Source organism: Triticum dicoccoides, chromosome 2A, assembly GCF_002162155.2.
Source record: "Triticum dicoccoides isolate Atlit2015 ecotype Zavitan chromosome 2A, WEW_v2.0, whole genome shotgun sequence".
Taxonomy (NCBI): domain Eukaryota; kingdom Viridiplantae; phylum Streptophyta; class Magnoliopsida; order Poales; family Poaceae; genus Triticum; species Triticum dicoccoides.
Genome location: NC_041382.1, coordinates 768,480,599 through 768,500,596, shown reverse-complemented (window position 1 = coordinate 768,500,596; position 19,998 = coordinate 768,480,599). Strand labels below are relative to the sequence as shown.

General features: G+C 47.3%; 3 protein-coding genes across 3 annotated transcripts; all 3 read left to right on the top strand.

The window, feature by feature from the left end:
* Positions 1–4,652: 4,652 nt before the first annotated feature.
* LOC119357141 (endonuclease MutS2-like) lies at positions 4,653–13,421 on the top strand. Its single transcript, XM_037624131.1, has 20 exons — positions 4,653–4,808; positions 4,892–4,988; positions 5,127–5,244; positions 5,331–5,404; positions 5,655–5,731; positions 5,847–5,883; positions 6,056–6,141; positions 6,280–6,339; positions 6,449–6,594; positions 6,736–6,862; positions 6,942–7,097; positions 7,191–7,301; positions 7,428–7,538; positions 7,701–7,799; positions 7,900–8,024; positions 8,404–8,485; positions 9,693–10,595; positions 10,681–11,205; positions 11,305–11,763; positions 12,809–13,421. The coding sequence occupies exons 1-20, from the start codon at positions 4,719–4,721 to the stop codon at positions 13,112–13,114; spliced, it is 3,789 nt and encodes a 1,262-aa protein (XP_037480028.1). The 5' UTR covers positions 4,653–4,718; the 3' UTR covers positions 13,115–13,421.
* On the top strand, positions 8,033–9,120 carry LOC119357139. Its single transcript, XM_037624129.1, has one exon. The coding sequence runs from the start codon at positions 8,581–8,583 to the stop codon at positions 9,118–9,120; it is 540 nt and encodes a 179-aa protein (XP_037480026.1). The 5' UTR covers positions 8,033–8,580.
* Positions 13,422–15,308: 1,887 nt separating the features above from the next.
* On the top strand, positions 15,309–19,624 carry LOC119357138 (MLO-like protein 14). Its single transcript, XM_037624128.1, has 15 exons — positions 15,309–15,471; positions 15,837–15,894; positions 15,996–16,243; positions 16,326–16,442; positions 16,547–16,607; positions 17,152–17,249; positions 17,373–17,447; positions 17,618–17,703; positions 17,811–17,860; positions 17,947–17,987; positions 18,079–18,243; positions 18,357–18,392; positions 18,493–18,560; positions 18,661–18,721; positions 18,896–19,624. The coding sequence occupies exons 1-15, from the start codon at positions 15,325–15,327 to the stop codon at positions 19,412–19,414; spliced, it is 1,830 nt and encodes a 609-aa protein (XP_037480025.1). The 5' UTR covers positions 15,309–15,324; the 3' UTR covers positions 19,415–19,624.
* Positions 19,625–19,998: the final 374 nt, after the last annotated feature.

The window sequence follows — 19,998 nt, the reverse complement described above, 5'->3', positions numbered from 1 at the left end:
ACTTGTTGGGCACTAAAAAGCTTTTAGGGATCGGTTAGATGTGTCTTTTCCCTTCAAACAAAATCTTTTTGGTACTTGAGGTTTTTTCGGACAGATTGGAGTTGCTTAAGAGCATGTACTACGCTCCAAGGTGGACTACTACCTCACAGATGCATGCTTGAGGGGCAACTGCCATGGAGGATAAACCGCAAAAAGACGACTGCCTGTATAGCCAAACAAGTTCTTGCAGAGGAGCCGACTTCCTCATCGAAAAGTGCTTGAGAAAAGCAAAAAAACAAGGGAGGGAAAAGACGAGAGAGACCTAGAACTAGACCGGAACGAGCCATGGATGAAACAAAGATAATGATGGAGAGAGAGAGAGGTGGTCCACAAGGAGACGTTGCTTCCGTTGGGTGTGGGTTATCAATACAATGGCCTCACTATTTTTTCTTTCTTATGTGGAGTTAAGACCACACCTAGATTCTACTCCCTCCGTTCCGATTTACTCGTCGTGATTTTAGTTCAATGAACTAAAATCACGACGAGTAAATCGGAACGGAGGGAGTACCTGTCTGCCTCCATGCTTCATTCCGTGAGAGTGCTCAAGCACCATAGTATGACCAAGATCTCTTTGAAACTCCCGAAAAGGTTATTAGCTTCATAAAACTTCAGCTTTAGTTTTGGTATGAACACTGAGAAATACAGAAAATGTGTCGACTCCTCATTATTAGTACTACATGTCAAAAAATATATCCTAACTTTGTCAACTTGTTTGTTGTAACATGAAGTTTCAAATTTCATGTGGATCTCCTAAAATGTTTGAAGAATTTGAAGAATGCATGTTAATCTTTTGATTGTGCTCCACTATTGGGGAGTGAGTCTTTGTTTTCTTTTACCTTTGCTCAGTGTTTAGCATTTGAACTCAGTTTGTGACAATCTGCTTGCCTCAAGGTAGTGTGAAACTATTTGGGTTTTGTTAATCAAGTTGGGTGAGACTTCTTATCAAAGAGAAAATGTACTAGTGCTCACTGCTGAGATGCATAATCACATGATGGACGGACCCTAGTTGATGTCATGGTCACGCCAGATCACACACCATCCATAGCTCATGATCCATTTGATCATAAACATCTCCACCGCAAGCAAATCATGAACTTGTGAAATCTCAAAAAGGAGAACATAAACCAGTAAAAGGTGCAACGAAACTAACTTTGCATGATGTGGTGTCAAACAACTGCATCTGTGAGCTACGGTTGTTGTATTGTTGTTTTCTTATATCTTTCACCGAACAGACGAGGGAGGAAGAAAGGTGGGCATTAACAATGTTGGGTGGGAGACGGCGTGCGATGGCCGGAGAATAATTCTGGCGGCGATTTAGTGTGACTGTGGAGAATCTTGCATCTTTGCTTCGGAACGATGAATCTAGTATCAGGTAATACACGTCAAGTGCCCATCTCCAAGGCCAAGCAACCAGTTGTGAGTCGTCACCTCCCCATGCCCATCTCGCATCATACACCATGCAGAAAGAATATCTGATTTATTTCTCTCAAAATAGAAAAATAAGCTCGGGCTATTTCTAACAACTAGAAAGATTGCCCAAATCCAAAAAGGGGCCCAACCACTTGAATCCACCCAAACAGATCCTGCCTCATCACGCAGTTTCCCGGCACCAGGTCTCGCAAATATAAAAAAACATTTTCTCTCTTTGAACTAGTGGAATCTCAAAAAGGAAAAAAAACATCAACCAACGAAAAGTGCAACATAATATCGAAGCAACGAGCAAAAATGCGGCTGGCAGTTTGGTAGCACATCATGCAATGGCAAGTTGACGCAGCACGAAATAAGCAAGGCAAGAAAAAGAAAAAGGAAAAAAAAATGTTTGAGCCGATAAGAAGCATGTTGTAAGAAAACAACAGAAACACAAGTGGAAGTGCATCATCTTCTGTCCTTCCTCTGCTAGACCTAAAGCCTTCCCAACCGGCAAAAATGTCGCAAAAAAGGAAGAAAAAAAAAGCCGTGCTGAATTTGGCGTAAACACTGCCGGTAGTATGAGTGTGCCCTGCTTATTCATGATATAAAATATCAATAACTTGTGCAGAAAAATACAAAAAAAAAACATCCATAATAATAGTACAAACATTGCATTGGACATATATGGGATCGGTGAATGTAGCCTAGTACGAGTTGTCGCTTCTCTCCGTCTCAAAGTACCGGCTGTGATATGCCTGCGACATCCATCGATAGGACGCCGACGAGCGAAAGAAGGAAGGGAAAAGAAGGAAGTAGGAAGAGGACGAACAAAGCAGAAAGAAATGCACAACATGCATGTGGGTTGAACGTGGTTGTTGGGTCGACCATGTGGTCATGGAGATTGATGCTTTGTGAATAATCCGTGCGGGGCATGCTTGTATCGTTTTTGACTGGGCAAGTCTCTTCTTCTTAATTAATTAATAAGATAATTCTTTTTGCCGCCGTTGAAAAAAATGCGGCCGGACGAGAAAGATGAGAGAGAAGGATGGAGTTTCCCGGCAAGAAAAACGAACGGAGTTGACCCATGGACAGACGGACGGCTGGACGAGCGAGATACAAAGACGGGCGAAGGCAAGAAGAGAAATGAATCTTTGATTTATTTCTCTTAAAATAAAGGACAGAAAAGGGAATCCCGGGCCTATTTCCAGCCACGCATCCAAACGGACTCTGGCTCACTGGGATCTGGGCCTAGGTGGCTAGGTCCTGTGCTATTGATGGATGTCACAACGCCCGGGATTACAATCACCGGAGGATTACAATCAACAATGTTCAGCTCAATCACATTAGGAGGGCCATACCCAACCATGGCATATTTCCCCATTCGTACGAGCAAAAACAGCTAGTGCCGTATCTACTATTTTTATATAGTTGATCCTCACAAAGTCTAATTCTCTCAACATGCGACCTTTCACCTCAACAAGTGTGCCATGCCATCATCCACTAACACTATTTTACAACCCCAAGCAAACCACATGCATACTCTTTGTTTACACATAGTGCACGTATGAAACGTTTCTACATTAAAAAATAGCAGCTCTTGATTTGAACAATTTTCTTCGTAGATAATACATCTGAAATTAGTCTTCAAATTCTCGTCGCAACGCCCGGGAAAATCACCTAGTTTTTATAGTGGAGAGCAACAAGTTTCTAAGATGCCTACAATCGATGCGTATATCCATCGCGGGCACCAACACCATCCAAAACATGCTAGAACTAACTACCCACAAAGCGATTTAGACCACCTGCGCCGATACCCGCAAGTTTCTGCTCTCTGATCATGACAGTATAACGAGCACTAGAAATTGCCTTCAGACCTAACGTATCACACATATGGCTCAGGGCATCTTCGGATCACCCGATGTTGTTTGATACCAAAACTCTTTAAATATTTGAGCCGGACAGTCCAGACACCATTAAGCCTTCAATGTGAATCATGAAATTGGAGTAAACTGATTTTGGCCATCAGAAATCTCACAAGCCGGCCCCAAATTGAGGGAGCTTTGTGGAGCCCGGACGTCCGCCACGTCAGACTTCAATACGCCGAACCCACTCAAAACCCCACCTAGAACCCAAACATTTTCACAATTATGTCACTCCTTTCGCGCCAAAGCACGCCCTTTTCGCCCCGCTCGCCTACGTCGTACGTTTTGCCGTTCACCACCGCTGAGATGGATCCGTCAGAGCCCTTCATGATGTTCGTCGTCCCGTTAGACTTGTACAACAGCACCTACGCAGAGCGATGCTTTAGGGTTGCAACCGCCAAGAAGGCAGCGCCCGTGACCGCAGTTCCTCATCCGCATCTGACTGTCGGACCGGTGCTCCAGTACAAGCCATCCGCAGCGAGACATGCCCGATGTGGACGAAAAGCGTGTTGCAACATTACTAGTTGTATGAATTTGCTATGCGCTTCCATATGATCTCTAATTTATTTAGAAGTAATCCATCGAGGTTGTGCAAGTACAAAATACAAACAACTTCTCCAAAAGAAGAAGTAAAAAAAAAATCTATTCACGATAAACCGGACCAAAATATGCAGGGAACATCAGATTTGTAGGCGTGACAAATCAAATGTTTTTAATACCAACCTGAGGTTAAATTATCATGCAAAACGTTTGATTTGTCATGTCTAAAAACTTGACGACAGATTTTAGATTTTTCTCGAAGAAATGGATTAATCATTTGGGTTGCGTGAATGTGGGCGCACGAGTCGTCGCTTCTCAAAAGAAAAAAAAAAAGCCTCCGAGTCCCGGCAAGGGGCAACCAATGAAGAGCCGTCACACGACACCCACCTCACAGGAATCTCCCATTTATTTGCTTTTTTTTTTCTCGGAATGGAAAAGAATCTCGTGTGCCTTTTTTTGACGCTTGCTTAGAAAAAGATTCCAAATCCCCGTGGGCCCCGGCCACTTGGAGGGATCCAGCCAGCACCCAGCAACGACGTACCCGAACAAACTCTGCCCCCACGCCCCTCCCGGGACCCCGTCCACTGGACCTCACTCACCTCCGCCCGAGCCCACAAGAATCTGCGGTGCATGCGCCGCGTCCACGGCGCGGCGCCCGAGGCGGGCGATGCCCCCGCGCACGCAAGTCGCCTTGGCCTTGGCCAGTGGTGGCCGCGCACGGGACCGAGGCGCACGCACGCACGCACGCAGACGCAGACGACAGGACTCTCGCCATCAGGAGAGAGATAGAGAGGGAGGCGACGAGCGATGGCGGCTGGGACGGGCAGGGTCCTGCCGCTGCTGGCCGTGGCGGCGGCGCTCGCCGCCGCGCTCCTCTACACGGCGCCCTTCTCCAAGGTGAGCGGCGCCTGGCGCCCCCCTCGAATCGGTAATGGTACGGTGGCGGAGACTGAATAGTGTTTTGTGGCGCGCTCTTGCAGAGCCTGGGCGGGGAGGGGTGCAGCCTGCTCCCGCACGGCCACTTCTGGATCGCCAGCCAGCGGGTCGTCGCGCTCGGCCGCGTCGGCCCCGCCGCAGGTACGGCACTCCTTCCATCTCGCCTCCATCGTCCCGGCGTTGACGGTTGACCCCCCGCTTCCACCCATATCTGGTGGAAATGCGCGAGAAAAAGTGAAAACTGATACGTGATTGGTGTGTGAGTGTGTGTGTGTGCAGTGGAGGTGAAGGAAGGTCTGATCAACGCCATCGCCGTCGGGGACTACCGGAGCTTCGTGCTCCGCCGCCCGCTCGTCGACTACGGGGACGCCGTCATCATGCCCGGCCTCATCGACGTGTAAGCCAAACAAACTGTCACTGAATGAATTACTGCCTCTGAAGATAATTACTCGCCTTGAGTTTCATGGTGGCGTTCTCTTTCAGGCACGCGCATCTCGACGAGCCTGGACGGGAGGAGTGGGAGGGCTTCTCCACCGGCACAAGAGCGGCGGCCGCAGGTGCGAATCCGCTATAATTAATTAGTTCAGAGCCACACTCCAAAAGCACCTCGGCCTGTATCTGTCTGTGCTAATCAGGATTCAGGAGTAACCTGATATGCTAAGTACAGTAACTATCGTTTTCCTCTTAAGTTAACAAACATATATAGAAGCAACATTACTGGCTCTTCCAGTTTTGGATTACGACTGATTTAGAGATTGGATTAGATGTATGCTCCGTAGCTCTGCAAATTGATTCCTCCATTTTCAGGTGGCATAACTACGTTGGTGGACATGCCTCTCAACAGCTTCCCTTCCACGGTGTCAGAAGAAACTCTCAAACTCAAGGTTCAGAGTGTTCCCTTCTTGGACGTTTCAGTACTACGTAGTACACTAGCCCATAACGTGCACATGGTTGCTCCCAGCCTTTTCTGTTACTAACACCAACATACTTGATTTTCAGGTGGATGCAGCTCGAGATAAGCTATATGTTGATGTCGGTAAGTGGCACGGTTCAGTACCGCAGCAAACTAGCAATGTTAAGAGTCAGAACAGAGAATTTACTTTATCTACCATATGCATAGGATTTCAGCACTTCTCAGTTGTGCTTCATCTGAACCTGTTTCATGTCCAGTTCTGAATATATCTGACTTGCTTTATCTTCTCATGTAGGGTTTTGGGGAGGCCTTGTACCCGAGAACGCCTTGAACCCAAGCAAATTGGAGAGTCTACTGAATGCAGGAGTGTTAGGACTTAAGGTCAGTTTCTCAACTAACACATGCTTCATCATTTCTGGTTGACACTATTGTCTACTACCTCTGTTTCTTCTTTCCTTTTCTAAAAATGCTGACATTACAAGGAGAAACTGACTGAATTTTCTTCTTCTTTTATTCCAGTCTTTTATGTGCCCCTCTGGTATCAACGACTTCCCCATGACAAATTCAACTCACATCGAGGTGCGCTAATTTGTCAGCTCTGCCATGTTTAACTTGGCCATAACAAGATTTTCATAATTCTGCTTATGAAGTCCCTAAACTAGTTCATCGTCCTGTTTTCGAACTATAGGAGGGCCTCGTTACATTGGCAAAGTACAAAAGGCCCTTACTTATCCACGCAGAACGCATACCGGATGTGTCGAGTGATGAGGAGCTTGATGGCGAATTAGATCCTCGATCATACGCAACATACCTGAAGTCTAGAACTCCAGCATGGTAATTTACATTTTGCCAAAATGTAATTGGTCACCACTCTCTCTGAGCTGGAGAGTGCCACGTGTTTTCTTTTGACCGAACAATTCAGAGTGAATGGATTACAGAGATCCACTAATTAATTCTATGATCTCCTATACCCAGGGAGGAATCAGCCGTTAGAGATTTGAACCGTGCCATGAAGGACACCGAGGTTGGAGGCCGGTCAGAAGGAGCTCATCTTCACATCGTCCATCTCTCAGATTCAAAAACTACCCTCGACCTTCTGAAGGTGCGACGACATACTAGTTTACCCACCATTTCCTCGGTTCTCTTGGTCTGTGTTTTACCGATATTTTTTGTGCTTGCAGGATGCAAAACACAGCGGCGCAAAAGTCACTATAGAAACCTGTCCTCATTACCTCGCATTTTCGGCCGAGGAAGTTCCAGATGGGGACACTCGTTTCAAGTGCTCTCCTCCCATACGTGACGCCGCCAACAAGGAAAACCTCTGGGAGGCCCTGCTTGTATGCCATCTCCCATCCTCCTCGATTCCGACTCACTACGACCTTGTGATCAACAGTTCTAGCTAGGCTAACTTTTGCGCGGACGAATGCCAGGATGGTCACATCGACATGCTCAGTTCAGACCACTCGCCCTCGACTCCTGATCTCAAGCTAATGGAGGAAGGCAATTTCATGAAGGCATGGGGAGGTATCTCATCTCTGCAGGTTAGTTTGCTTAAACTGTTTGTGTAAGCATGCACGTTTCACTTTCAGCAGGATCAAAATGCTAAACTACTGCATACATACAGAACTGATGAGAACTCACTGTGTTTTTTCCGCAAATTTCTGCAGTTTGTCCTCCCTGTAACATGGTCACATGGGAAAAAGTATGGCATCACCCTGAACCAGCTAGCCTCATGGTGGAGCGAGAAGCCCGCTGAGCTCGCGGGGCAGAAGAACAAGGTAAGCAGTGCATCTTAGCAGAGATCGGGGGAGTTCCACTATCTGAAAGAAAAATAAAACAAAGACAGTACATAGCATATTTATTTGCTCCAAATGTAATGTTGATCGCGATGATAGGATCAAAATCGTAAAACTCAAGAGCTGCATCACTTATTTCTGCAGGGGTCTATTCTGCCGGGGTACCATGCCGACATTGTGGTGTGGAAACCCGAGGCGCAGTTCCACCTCGATGACACCCATGCTGTATATCACAAACACCGGGTTCGTTTCCCAACTCCCCAAAACACTATGAATCTTTACACTGCCCCAACTGTCCTACAATTCGAACCAAAACCATACTCATTTCACACTTCGTTTGCAGAACATCTCGGCTTACCTAGGGAAGGAGCTATCCGGCAAGGTCCTGTCGACGTTCGTGAGGGGGAACCTGGTGTTTGCCGAAGGGAAGCACGCCGGGGCCGCCTGCGGCGCCACCATCCTCGCCAAGTAAAACCGTAGAGCTACAATGTCATTGCTGATTTCTAGCGTATATGATCGTGTGCGCTATGTAGTATGTATGTGTGCAGATTTGTAGTTGTTTCCCTGTGTATAATTGGATCCACCGCATGCATCCATTCCCCACCATTGTTGTATATCCACCCATTCATTGGACAGCACCAGGTGTAGGTTATTTCTCTGGAATTATTCAGAGAAAGTACCCCCTTCTATTGTACTGTATGTGGAAGTACAGTGCTGAACTTCTGATAATATCTATGAGAGGAATGTGAATTATTCTGCTACTCTTATGACTCCCCGATGAATTTTCAGCTGTAAAACTCCTAGATTATTCAGACACTCTGTTTTTGCACTGTATACGAATTTGCAGAGGCTCAGGCACAACGCAAAGTGTGCGCGTAAACGACGGGAGAAGGCGTATTTCTCCTGTACGTCAAGCCCTCTATGAAGCGGTATGGATAAGGCTGGCTGAACGCGGCCGCGTGTTCCAACTCCCACCTCCGTCTCCGGCGGGAAGCGGAGACCTCCCACTACCACTCCGGCGGCCATGGCCACCATTGTCGCCGCCGCCGTATCAAACCTCTGCCTCCGCCTGCCGTCGACACTCCCCTGTACAGTTTCCTTCCCCACCCGCCTCTCGCGCATTCCACGCGCTCCGCCGCGACGTCTCCGGACGGCCGCCTCGCGAACCCTAGCAGCGCCCGCCACGTCGGAAGTCCCGGAGGCGGAGGAGCTGCGGCTGGAGGCTGAGTCCGCGCTGGAATGGGGCGGCGTGTGCGCGCGGCTGGCCGACTTCGCCGCCACCGCCGCGGGCCGCGCCGCCTGCGGGGAGGGCCGGGTCCCCGTCGGCCGCAGCCGGGAGGAGAGTGAGCGGCTGCTCGAGCAGACCGCCGCCGCGTCGCTGCTTACGGCGCCGCTGGATTTCGGCGGCGTGGGCGACGTGTCCGCCGTCGTAGCCGCGGCCGCCCGTGGCCGGCTGCTCGCCGTGCGGGAGATATGCGGCGTCGGGCGCAGCCTCCGGGCCGCGCGCGGGGTGTTCGACCAAGTGAAGAGGCTCGCCGAGGAGATGCCAGCAGATGGGAGGTAAGGGACTGCTTCAGCTTCATTGTTGGCTGGGAATGGAATCGAGCTAAAATGTAGCAGTGATTTGGTAGAAATGCAACATTTTCTTTGCATAAAATCTCCCTGGTTCTATTTCATCAGACACAAAACCTACCAAAACACAGTAGGTTCAGCGCAAAGCAGTATCGGAACACTGGAACACAACATTGATGAAATGAAGTCGAATCAGTGTAGCTCATAAGGGTTCTTTGTGCAAGTGACATGCAATTTTGGGCTAAAATTCTAAATGCAGATCCCTGTTTGCACTATATCCAGTTACGCAAATCAGCTTGATGAACAATTTTCTGTATATAGGGAACATTGAAACACAACATTGTTGAATTCGAATCGGTGTAGTTTCAGCTTGTAGCTCATAAGGTTTGTTTGTGCAATAACATACAGTTTGGGGCTAAAATTTTGAATGCAGTGCGCGGTTTGGACTATATCCAGTTATGCAACTCAGCTTGGGTTGTATTATTGTTACCGATGGCATAAGAACTTAAGATATTTTATTGGTTCATCCTCTGCAGGTACTCCCCTCTTCTGGATATACTGCAGGGCTGCGACTTCTTGACAGAGCTTGTAAAAATGATCGAGTTCTGCCTTGACTCCAATCTCTCTATGGTCCTTGATAGGGCCAGCGAAAGACTAGGAACGATCCGCAAGGAAAGGAGGATGAACATCGAGATGCTAGAATCCCTGTTGAGAGATACATCCGTGAAGATTTTCCAGGCGGGCGGGGCTGATAGCCCTGTGGTCACTAAGCGCCGCTCTAGAATGTGTGTTGGTGTTAAAGCTTCTCACAAGCATTTGGTGCCTGGTGGAATTGTTCTGAGTTCCAGTGGCTCTGGTGTGACCTACTTTATGGAGCCAAGGGATGCCGTCAAGCTGAACAACACTGAAGTCAAACTCTCAGGAGATGAGAGAGCTGAGGAGTTGGCGGTATTGGGCTTACTAACTTCAAGAATAGCAGATTCCCGAACGAAGATCAGGCATTTGATGGGGAAAATACTGGAGCTGGACCTGGCTTGTGCTAGAGGTTCATATGCCCTATGGATAAATGGTGTGAGGCCTGCCTTCAGTGACAGGGATAGCAGTAGTGAATCGGACCCAAGTGGCGCATATTCAGTATTTATTGAAGGCATTCGACATCCTTTGCTCCTTGAACAGTCCCTTGGCATTGCAGAAGAATCGGCCACCACTGAAGCAACTGAAGTGGGGAAAGAACAACTATCTGAAGACCACCCTGTCCCTTCAATGCCTGTTCCATTGGACATGCATGTGAAGAATGATACTAGGATAGTTGTGATCTCCGGACCTAACACTGGAGGCAAAACTGCTACTATGAAGACGTTGGGATTGGCCTCTCTAATGTCAAAAGCTGGAATGTTCTTCCCGGCCAAAGGAAGGCCTAGGCTTCCATGGTTTGATCAGGTTCTTGCAGACATTGGTGACCACCAGGTAGTCTCTGTCTTTTGAAGAGAGTTTCTCTAATCACTTGCGGGACAAATATGCTTATTGATGCAAACTGTTTTCTGGATTGAAGTCTCTGGAGAATAGCCTCTCTACCTTCAGCGGGAACATATCACGTCTTCGCAAGATTGCGCAGGTTGTATCAACAGATTCTCTTGTTCTTATTGATGAGATTGGCAGCGGTACTGACCCATCAGAAGGTGTATCCCTTTCAACTAGCATTTTGAAGTATCTTGCTAGTAGACTAAACTTGGCTGTCGTGACAACCCATTATGCTGATCTAAGCCGTCTTAAAGCTGTTGATGATCGATTTGAGAATGCTGCAATGGAATTTTGTTTGGAAACCCTGAAACCAACATATCGAGTATTATGGGGAAGTACCGGTAATTCAAATGCATTGAGCATTGCAAAGTCAATTGGCTTTGATCAGAAAGTACTTGATCGTGCACAAGAATGGGTTGAGAAACTATTGCCTGACAAACAGAAGGAACGCCAAGGTTTACTTTACGGCTCCCTGCTGGACGAAAGAAACCTTCTGGAGTCCCAGGCAAATGAAGTAGCATCTGTTCTTTCAGAAGTTGAGGATCTTTACAATGAGGTACATCTCTTTATTGTTATTATCTGTTTTGACATTTCCACAGTAGTGATTCTCATACTTTCAGTTGAAACCTCACTTGATAATAATTTGATTTTGAAGATTCGCTTAGAAGCTGATGAGCTAGATAACCGAGTAGCTGCTTTGAAGGCAAGAGAGTCTCAAAAGGTGCAACAAGAGTTGAAGTCTGTAAAGTCTCAGATGGACCTTCTAATCAAGAACTTTGAAGTTCAACTAAAGAATTCAAAACTTGAACAGTACAACTCAATAATGAGGAAAGCAGAATCTGCGACCGCCTCATTGGCTGCTGCTCATCAGCCAACTGAGTTTGCTGTCAGCGACGATGAGAACAAAAGTTTGTATGTTCCTCAAATTGGAGACAAAGTGTATGTGGAAGGACTGGGAGGCGGGAGTATGGCCACTGTTGTTGAGATACTCAGTGAAGATGGGAGCTGTATGGTTCAGTATGGAAAAATAAAGGTCCGGGCCAAGAATAACAAGATGAAGTTGGCCCAGAGAGACACGAAGGAAACATCGGCTTCTTCCTCGGCACAAGGAAAGGTGCGCTTTACATCTGCTCTATAATAGATTATCCAGCTGCATTTATTTTGGTTTTACTCATCATTTAGCCTGCAACATGGTAAACCTATTCGGAATGCTGGAAACCACTTATAGTGTAGCTATATACATTGTTCATACAATATATTTCGTCAACATAACTGTGGTCAAGGGCCAATGGTGTCTCTTTGACTGCCATGTCCGTGATAAAATGTAGTATGAAATGATATTTTTCTGAGGTTCTCACTGGCATCTAGGTTCTTTTCAGACCCTATTCAAATATCTGTAGGCTGAGTTGGGTAAAGCAGGTCTCGTTAACACTCATCAGTATTCAGTAGTCCCATCATGTGCTGTTGTGCATAGAAACATGGTGTATTCAATGCTGGTTCGTTCTAACCGTTTCAGAAAATCTGCGCTGTCCGATGCGCTAGGCTAGCACATCCAGTTTCTCCGAAGGACGGACTCAACTTTAGGCTTGCATATATCTTTCCTTTCCATCGAGTTGGGTCGTCGGATGCCCCATTAGACGACTGGTATCATGTGTTCCCCAGCCAACTGCCCATTATCTTTTGAGCCACGCACGCACGTACGCACTGATGGCATATCCACCATCCTACTTTATGTCGGTACGCTCCTCGTCCCACACGTGGCATGTTAGCATGTCAATCTTGGGAGGGAAACGGAGTTAGCTCGAGTCCTACAGGATGCATTGAATCTGACATTGCTGGTACTATTGATGATTCCGGCTTTAGTTCGGGTAGATGCAGCGCAGCAGTGTGGAGCAAGCTAGGCTGGACTGGGCACACATTGGTCCATGCAAAGCTAGACCGGTGGAGTGGATCCATGCATGCACCTTAATTAACTGAACTCCCATCATATATCATGTAGGGAGCGTATGATTGGTGTATGGCCAACATTGTCTATTATCACGTTGATTTTTCAATCCTGCCCTGTAATGTTCTCCCTCAGTATAAGCTACTCTATTATTCAGCAGGCCCTGTAATGTTGTGCTAAGTTAATGTTTTACATCTACGGCGGCATTTGGCAGGGACGAGCGCAGAAGCGGTCTCCGGCGGGGACTGCGGCTACTGGCAGTGTGTCCTTTGCCCCGGCGGTGCAGACGTCGAGGAACACGGTGGACCTGCGGGGGAGGCGGGTCGGGGAGGCGTCTCAAGAGCTGGAGATGGCGATCGACGAGTGCAGGCCATACCAGGTCCTCTTCGTGGTCCACGGCATGGGCACCGGGGCGGTGAAGGAGTGCGCACTGGACGTCCTCCGGAGCCATCCCCGGGTGGTGAGGATCGAGGACGAGAGCCCCCTCAACTACGGGTGCACCGTCGCCTACATCGAGTGAATGAAGATACAAATCGGTGGCGGCACCTCTACCTACAGCAGGGACAGCTCTACATCACGGATCACACACAACAGAGTTCTTCTGTGTGTTGTAGAAAAAAAAATCACACACACAACAGAGTTGGAACTTTATATACAGAAGGAAAAGAAAATAATGCAACAGAGTTTCCCTGGCTCTGTTTACAATCCATTCACGCGGTGGAAATGGAATTGAGCCGGCCTGGTGACATTGGAAAAAGAGGTTAGAGCCATGGATTAATGGGCACTGTGCTGGTTGATTCTGGTGGATATACGATGGCGCCATTCAAGTTTGCCCTGCAGAATCAAAATCGAACTAGATGCAGATTGGTGGGTAGGTTCATGCATGCACATGCGCTTCTCTGGACCGATGCGATGCATGGGCGCACGCATTCTTTTTGTATGCCGAGGTCTCATCTTTCATCAGTTTGTTTACTATACCAGGGGCTATGTTTCACTCACAGCGCATGTGAGGGCTGCACAGGAACAAGGAGGTAAATTCACTCACTGAAGGTCAACGGCCCAGCGCGTAACTAGTTGATTCGTACTATGATGCTAAGCAAGAGACACTTGAAAATGATGCTCCAGGGCTGATGCTAACCATTTTTTTTTGAACTACAATACACATCCAATGTCAGATTTTTAGAGTTAAAAATCTGGCGCCCTCAGGCACGTCACATGACAAACTTGCTGACATTTGTTTTCTTATATTATACTAGTACTACTCCTTATGTAAAGAAATATAAGAGTGTTTAGATCACTATATTTGTTTACAGAGAGAGAGAGAGAGAGAGAGAGAGAGAGAGAGTAAACGGCAGTGTTCACTTTAGAACATGATAAATCTTTTTTTTTTGAAGGGGAACATGATAAATCTTAAGCAGCATCATAACAAATTTATTTGTTTTTGCGTGGCGATCTCTAGACAACACTTAGCGTTTTATAGGTTTTATTTATTTCGCAAATAATAATAGTTCTTGATTGGCCTGATATGGGAGTTGACCGTGCGCCCCACGCAGGCCAGGCGAGGTGAGGTTTGTTTAGGTAGCGCATCAAATCCGGGCCAAATTCCGGGAGCACGCACGTAGGCGCACACCTAGGGTTGCTAGGCCGGCGGGGCGGGTCGGGGTGGGGCTTTGCCTTTGAATTGATAGCCTCGTCCTCGCTCTGTCTGATAAGCGGGAGAGGGAGAGAAAAGATTCATAGTGACGCTGCACCGGACACGCACGTAGGCTGCATCCATCGGCACATGCAGCGACGCTGACCCGCCGGAGCCCACCCCCCGCCGGCCCCAGGTGGCAGCCGGAGCACGTCAGCGTCTACGTAGCTCACGGCGAGGGAGTCAGTCATGTGCCTGCCGCTGCCAGCCTCCCCCGCCCCCCCTCGTGCTCCTGTCAGAGCTCCCTGTACCTGTACTTGCAGAAGCAGCGAGGAAGGAAGGCAGCCCCACCCCGCCTCCGAATCTTCTTCCCGCATCATCTCATTTGTTTAACGCCCAATCAGCGGCTAATGATTCATTCCATTCCATCCATGCGAGCGAGGTCCATCTGTGAGATGCCAAGAAGATTAGTAGGAGTACCACTACGCCATGTGACAGTCCAGATCCCCTTTCAATCTGCTGGCATTTAGCTGCTTCCACTGCTCCTTCTTCTTCTTCTTCTTCTTCTTCCTCCCGTGCTCACTGTTGAGCCAACTGTTGCCGCCATTCTCCAGCCTCCGTCCATCCACTTCCTTCCTAGCCAGGCTCTGCGCCGGGCTCCCCCCAGAGGAGGCCGATCCGCTCCTGCTCCTGCTCTTGCTCTGCATTCTCTCCCCACTTTTGCTCTTCTTCTCCCGCCGTCCGCGGCGCCATTGGGGAGAAGCAAGCAGCAGCAGCCTAGATATACGCGCCGTGGCCGCCACGGCCGACACAGAGAGCGAGAGAGAAAGAACAAGGGGGGATAGGATATCCATTGCTGCTCCCCCTCCAAGATCTCCATCTCCTTTCGAGCTCCCCGCCGCCGACCGGCGACGTGGCGCGCCGCGTAGCCGTCGCGCCCCGGGTCCTCCCTGACTGGTGAGCAATGCGGCGGCGCGCGCTGGGCCTGGGAGAGGAATAGGAGGCGTCCGTCTGCCCATCTCTCCAGTGTTGGTCTTGGTTTCGCTCGCGCGGGACACAAGGAAGTGGGAGCAAGAAGAGAGTGAGGGCAAGGCAAGATGGCCGGGGGCGGCGAGGGCGCGGCGGGCGGGACGGGGGAGATGCGGTCGCTGGCGCTCACGCCCACCTGGTCCGTCGCCACCGTGCTCACCCTCCTCGTCGCCGCCTCGCTCATCGTCGAGCGCTCCATCCACCGCCTCAGCAACGTCAGTCTCTCTCTCTCTCTCTCTCTCTCTCTCTGCAATTTTTTCCTGTCCTTTTCTTCCCTTTTTCACCAAACACCAAACAGTTGGTCTCAAGTGCTCTTCTGAATACTAACAACTCAAACGGCTCATTTTTTCCTCTGTTACGGAATTTTGTCCTCTACTTTCTTCTAGAAAAGGGAACGAAATCCCTATTAGGAGTATCCACTATTACTTTTCCTAGTACTGTACTGTGTGTGTGCCACACCGAATTCCAACCATAAGCGAGCAGAAAGTTGCGCACTGAGTTCCAAACATAAAGCACCCGATTTTAATTTTTCTCATTATCACTTGATGGACTAATTCATGGCGTTCTTGTGCTTGTTCAGTGGTTGAAGAAGACTCACCGGAACCCACTCCACAAGGCAATGGAGAAGATGAAAGAAGGTACCTGCCCATCTGCTGTTCCTTTGTTTGTCCTCTGTTCTCATTCCTCTTCTCTGAATGCTCTGAAATGTTAGCTAATGCTTTGCTCTGTTTCGGTGCAGAAATGATGTTGCTCGGCTTCATATCCCTGCTTTTAGCGGCGACGTCGAGGATGATCTCCGGTATCTGCATCGACTCCAAGTACTACAACAGCAGGTTCTCCCCGTGCACCAAAGAGGAGGTCGAGGATTCATTGAGCACCGAGCACATGCTGACTCGCAAGCGCAACCACATAATCGATGCCATCCTGCATCGTTCTCTCAGGAGGAACCTTAAGGCGCAGTCCCATCAGGTGGAGAGTTGCCACGAGGTGTGTTTGCAAAGCTTCCTTGGAATGCCTAAACTTGTTTGGGAATCCTTTGGGTGATTGAGGAAGCTCATTTTGGTTGCAGGGCTTCGAGTCGTTTGTTTCACATGAGGGTCTGGAGCAGCTCCACCGCTTCATATTTGTCATGGCGGTAACCCATGTGACTTACAGTTGCTTGACGATGTTGCTAGCTATACTCAAGGTTTTTCCCCATTATCATGTGGATTAGCATTTTCACCTTCGTTTGTTATATTTAGAAGATGGGCATGAATGTGGGCTTGATGCCTATTCTTTGGATGTTGGCAGGTCCATACATGGAGAAAATGGGAGGATGAAGCATTTAGAGATAATCACGAATCTTTTTCCCGTAAGTGTACTTATCTTTACCCCCTTCATCTTTCAGAAGAAAGGACATGATACAATGTTGAAACACATCTGAATTCATGCCGCAAAGAAGATCTGTGAGCTTCTCAAATTTAGAATGCATAACTTAAGCAGAAGCAATTCAGAATGCATGACTTAACAGAAGCAATTGAGGACGATGAAATCAGTATAAGTTTCTTATATGGTCCCATCGAAATAGCAGATCCTGAGATAATATTTGTTACATGGTTTGGTTAGGAAGATTTTAAGCACTTCTTTTATGCTTGCTTTAGCAGTTCCTCTTGTCTGAATTTTGCAACCACGTTAATTCCTCTAAATATAATTTTGTGATCATATTTGTTTTCTTTTCCTAAACAAATGTTTTGAGAATCTAGGTAGGAGAAACCTTCTAATGCATCAAATACACCGTTGTTTTACTTCTGTAACTGTAGCAAGCAATATCCTCGTGTTATTGGTGCCACTGTATACTTAGCCATGTTGACATTAACCTCCATCTGACAGTTCCTCTTCTAATTTGTCTGTAACAGAGATTGCGTATGCATCAGCAACTAGAAGGCAACCACCAGCACTTACCAAATCCTCTTCATTCAGATTTTGGAGTCAAAATAATGCGGTCATGTGGGTGGTATGTTGAGGAAAATAATTCTTGTTGCTCATCTTAGGCATAAATTTCTCCTTTCATGTATAGAGCTACTGTTATTTCACTGTTATAGCCACCACTTAAGATTCTTGTTGTGTCATTATACAGTTTTGCTTCCTCGCACAATTTGGCCAATCTGTTGTTCGAGCCGACTACCTTATCCTTCGCAAGGGTTTCATAATGGTAAGATAGTTATCCTGGGCCATCTTGGATAGAAATGTTGTATCTATCGGGCAGATACTCTGTTTATTTGTTTTGTTGAACTTATACCTTATGAGAAAGGCATACTGAAGTTACACCGAACTTGATATTTATTAGTCACACACTCGTGCTCGACTTGTTAATAATTTCAGAACCACAATCTTGCACCAACATACGACTTCCACACTTATATGATACGCTCCATGGAAGAGGAGTTTGAGAAGATTGTTGGAGTGAGGTTAGCTTGTCTGCATGCTTGCCTGCTTATGAATGTTAACTGTGCTCTGTTTTATTTTATTCTTGCATTGGAGAAATCTTATCAGCTAACTCGATCCTTTGATGCAGTGGAGTGCTGTGGGGCTTCGTTGTTGCTTTCATGCTATTTAATGTTGATGGTAAACTTTGAACTACTTTTTCTTCCAGCGATATATTTCTGCTTCCTCGTTTATCTAACGTCAGACATGGTTTGATTTTGTCGCAGGATCTAACCTCTACTTTTGGATAGCCATCCTCCCTGTTGCTGTAAGTCGCAGCCTGCTTCTTGTATATTCAGTAATGTAGGTAGTTTCCCCTCAAATTTTGATGGTCTCAACTGGATTCAAATGCTCCATAGCTTGTTCTTCTAGTCGGTGCGAAACTGCAGCATATAATAGCGATTTTAACATCAGAGGGTGCAAAGCTGACTGCATTTGGACCAAGGATAAAGCCACGCGATGATCTCTTTTGGTTCAAGAAACCAAAGTTTCTCCTGTGGTTGATTCATTTTGTTCTCTTCCAGGTAATTATTACCTGCAATGCTTTTTAATGTGCTCAAATGACACTCCCTCTGGTTCGAAACAAATAAAGCACAAACCTAAACTTATGCATGCCGTGGTTTAAAAATTTCTGCAGAATGCATTCGAGCTGGCCTCTTTCTTCTGGTTCTGGGTACCACTTCTTATTTGGCTACTGTTAACCATATATATTTATGGGAAATTCTGCTAGAAGTGTCATGAGGAGTTAACATACCTGTATCCTTGTGCTGCAGTGGCAATTTGGTTATGAGTCATGCTTCATCAAAAACCACCTACTGGTTTACTGCCGCCTTGTATTGGGGTAATGAAGCAGTTTGGACAAGCTACTACTTAGTTTCTCGTTGTTCCCTTCATTTTATCATGTCCCTCATTATGATATAAGCTACAATCTATAATTTCAGGTTTGCCGGACAGTTCCTCTGCAGTTACAGTACGTTGCCCGTTTATGCGCTTGTCACGCAGGTAACAATTTGTTTATTCACATGCCACGCCACAAGAACATTTTAAACTAGTTGAATGAATCATCAAGATCCGATTATGCATCTGGGGATGCATATAGTTCCACGTTCACATCTGCTGTTTTTCAGCAAAAAATACGGCTAATACACTGTTTGTTGCCGATACGACAACATACAGATGGGATCAAAGTACAAAGCCGCCCTGATCCCCAACAGGATCAGAGAAACCATGCACGGGTGGGGCAAGGACACAAGGAAGAGGAGGAAGAAGCGGCGCGGCGACGATTCCACCATCCGCACAGAGACCAGCACCGTGTGCTCCCTCGACTACGAGGACGAAGACGACGACGGCCATGGCCATTCCGATTATGCCACGACACCCAGGTTGCCGCCATACCTCAAGATCGAGCTGCGTCCCATGCAGGGCGGCGGTGCCACTCCGGGACAGGGCATGCCAAGCCACCATCTTCCGACGGGCGGCAGCAACTGGACCCCCGGCGGCAGCTCTCAGCACGCGCTGCTCCAGCGACAGGGCTCGGCCTCAGCCTCCGCGCCGTCGTCACCGCCACCGAGCAGCCATGACCGTGGCGTCGTAAGGTCAGCGTCGATGCCGGGGATTGCTTCCGTGGCAACGATAGCCTCGACGATCGGCCTTAGTACCCCACCGCCTCGGCTCAACGATGACGCCCATGCATAGGACACTGGACTTATTTTGTGTTACTATAGGATGATGATGACGATGATGACTGATGAGAGAAAATGCTAGGATCATATCATAGATGAGAGAAAGATATAGTACTTCATTTTGTGGTCATATAAGAAAAGATGGTGTATAGTTTTACATACATGATCAATTATACTAGTGCGTGTCATCAGAACTTAGTAGAGACGGTTTGGTTTAAAGGAATTTCAAAGGACTTCATAGAGGAAAGTTAATCCCAGCGTCAGCATTGATCTTCACAATATCTGCCCCTGATGAAATCCATTTAGTATTTACTTGGTTTCTTCTTTCTCCTGGAAGCTTCATGATGAAGGCCAAGGGTGGATAGTAGGCTACCAAGATTTTTGTGAAAGCTTTATGCAGCACCCTAATCTGCTTACCCCTGCTGCCCTGATATTTTATTTACAAAAATACCTCTTTTGAGCGATCGAACATCTTCTAGAAATTATTATATTGTTCCTTAGTTCAGCATTTCTCTCTAAACAACAAATATTTTCACCATTAGGTGAATATTTTTTATGCAGATAAAAAAATCATAATGTTCTATACCGGACGCAAGT

Excerpts from the sequence above, each read along its gene's own strand:
- LOC119357141 (XM_037624131.1), top strand. The coding sequence starts at position 4,719 with ATGGCGGCTGGGACGGGCAGGGTCCTGCCGCTGCTGGCCGTGGCGGCG. Across the intron at positions 5,732-5,846 it reads AAGAAACTCTCAAACTCAAG|GTGGATGCAGCTCGAGATAA; the intron begins GTTCAGAGTGTT and ends CTTGATTTTCAG. Across the intron at positions 5,884-6,055 it reads TAAGCTATATGTTGATGTCG|GGTTTTGGGGAGGCCTTGTA; the intron begins GTAAGTGGCACG and ends CTTCTCATGTAG.
- LOC119357139 (XM_037624129.1), top strand. The coding sequence starts at position 8,581 with ATGGCCACCATTGTCGCCGCCGCCGTATCAAACCTCTGCCTCCGCCTG.
- LOC119357138 (XM_037624128.1), top strand. The coding sequence starts at position 15,325 with ATGGCCGGGGGCGGCGAGGGCGCGGCGGGCGGGACGGGGGAGATGCGG. Across the intron at positions 17,861-17,946 it reads CATGCTATTTAATGTTGATG|GATCTAACCTCTACTTTTGG; the intron begins GTAAACTTTGAA and ends ATTTTGTCGCAG. Across the intron at positions 18,561-18,660 it reads TACTGCCGCCTTGTATTGGG|GTTTGCCGGACAGTTCCTCT; the intron begins GTAATGAAGCAG and ends CTATAATTTCAG.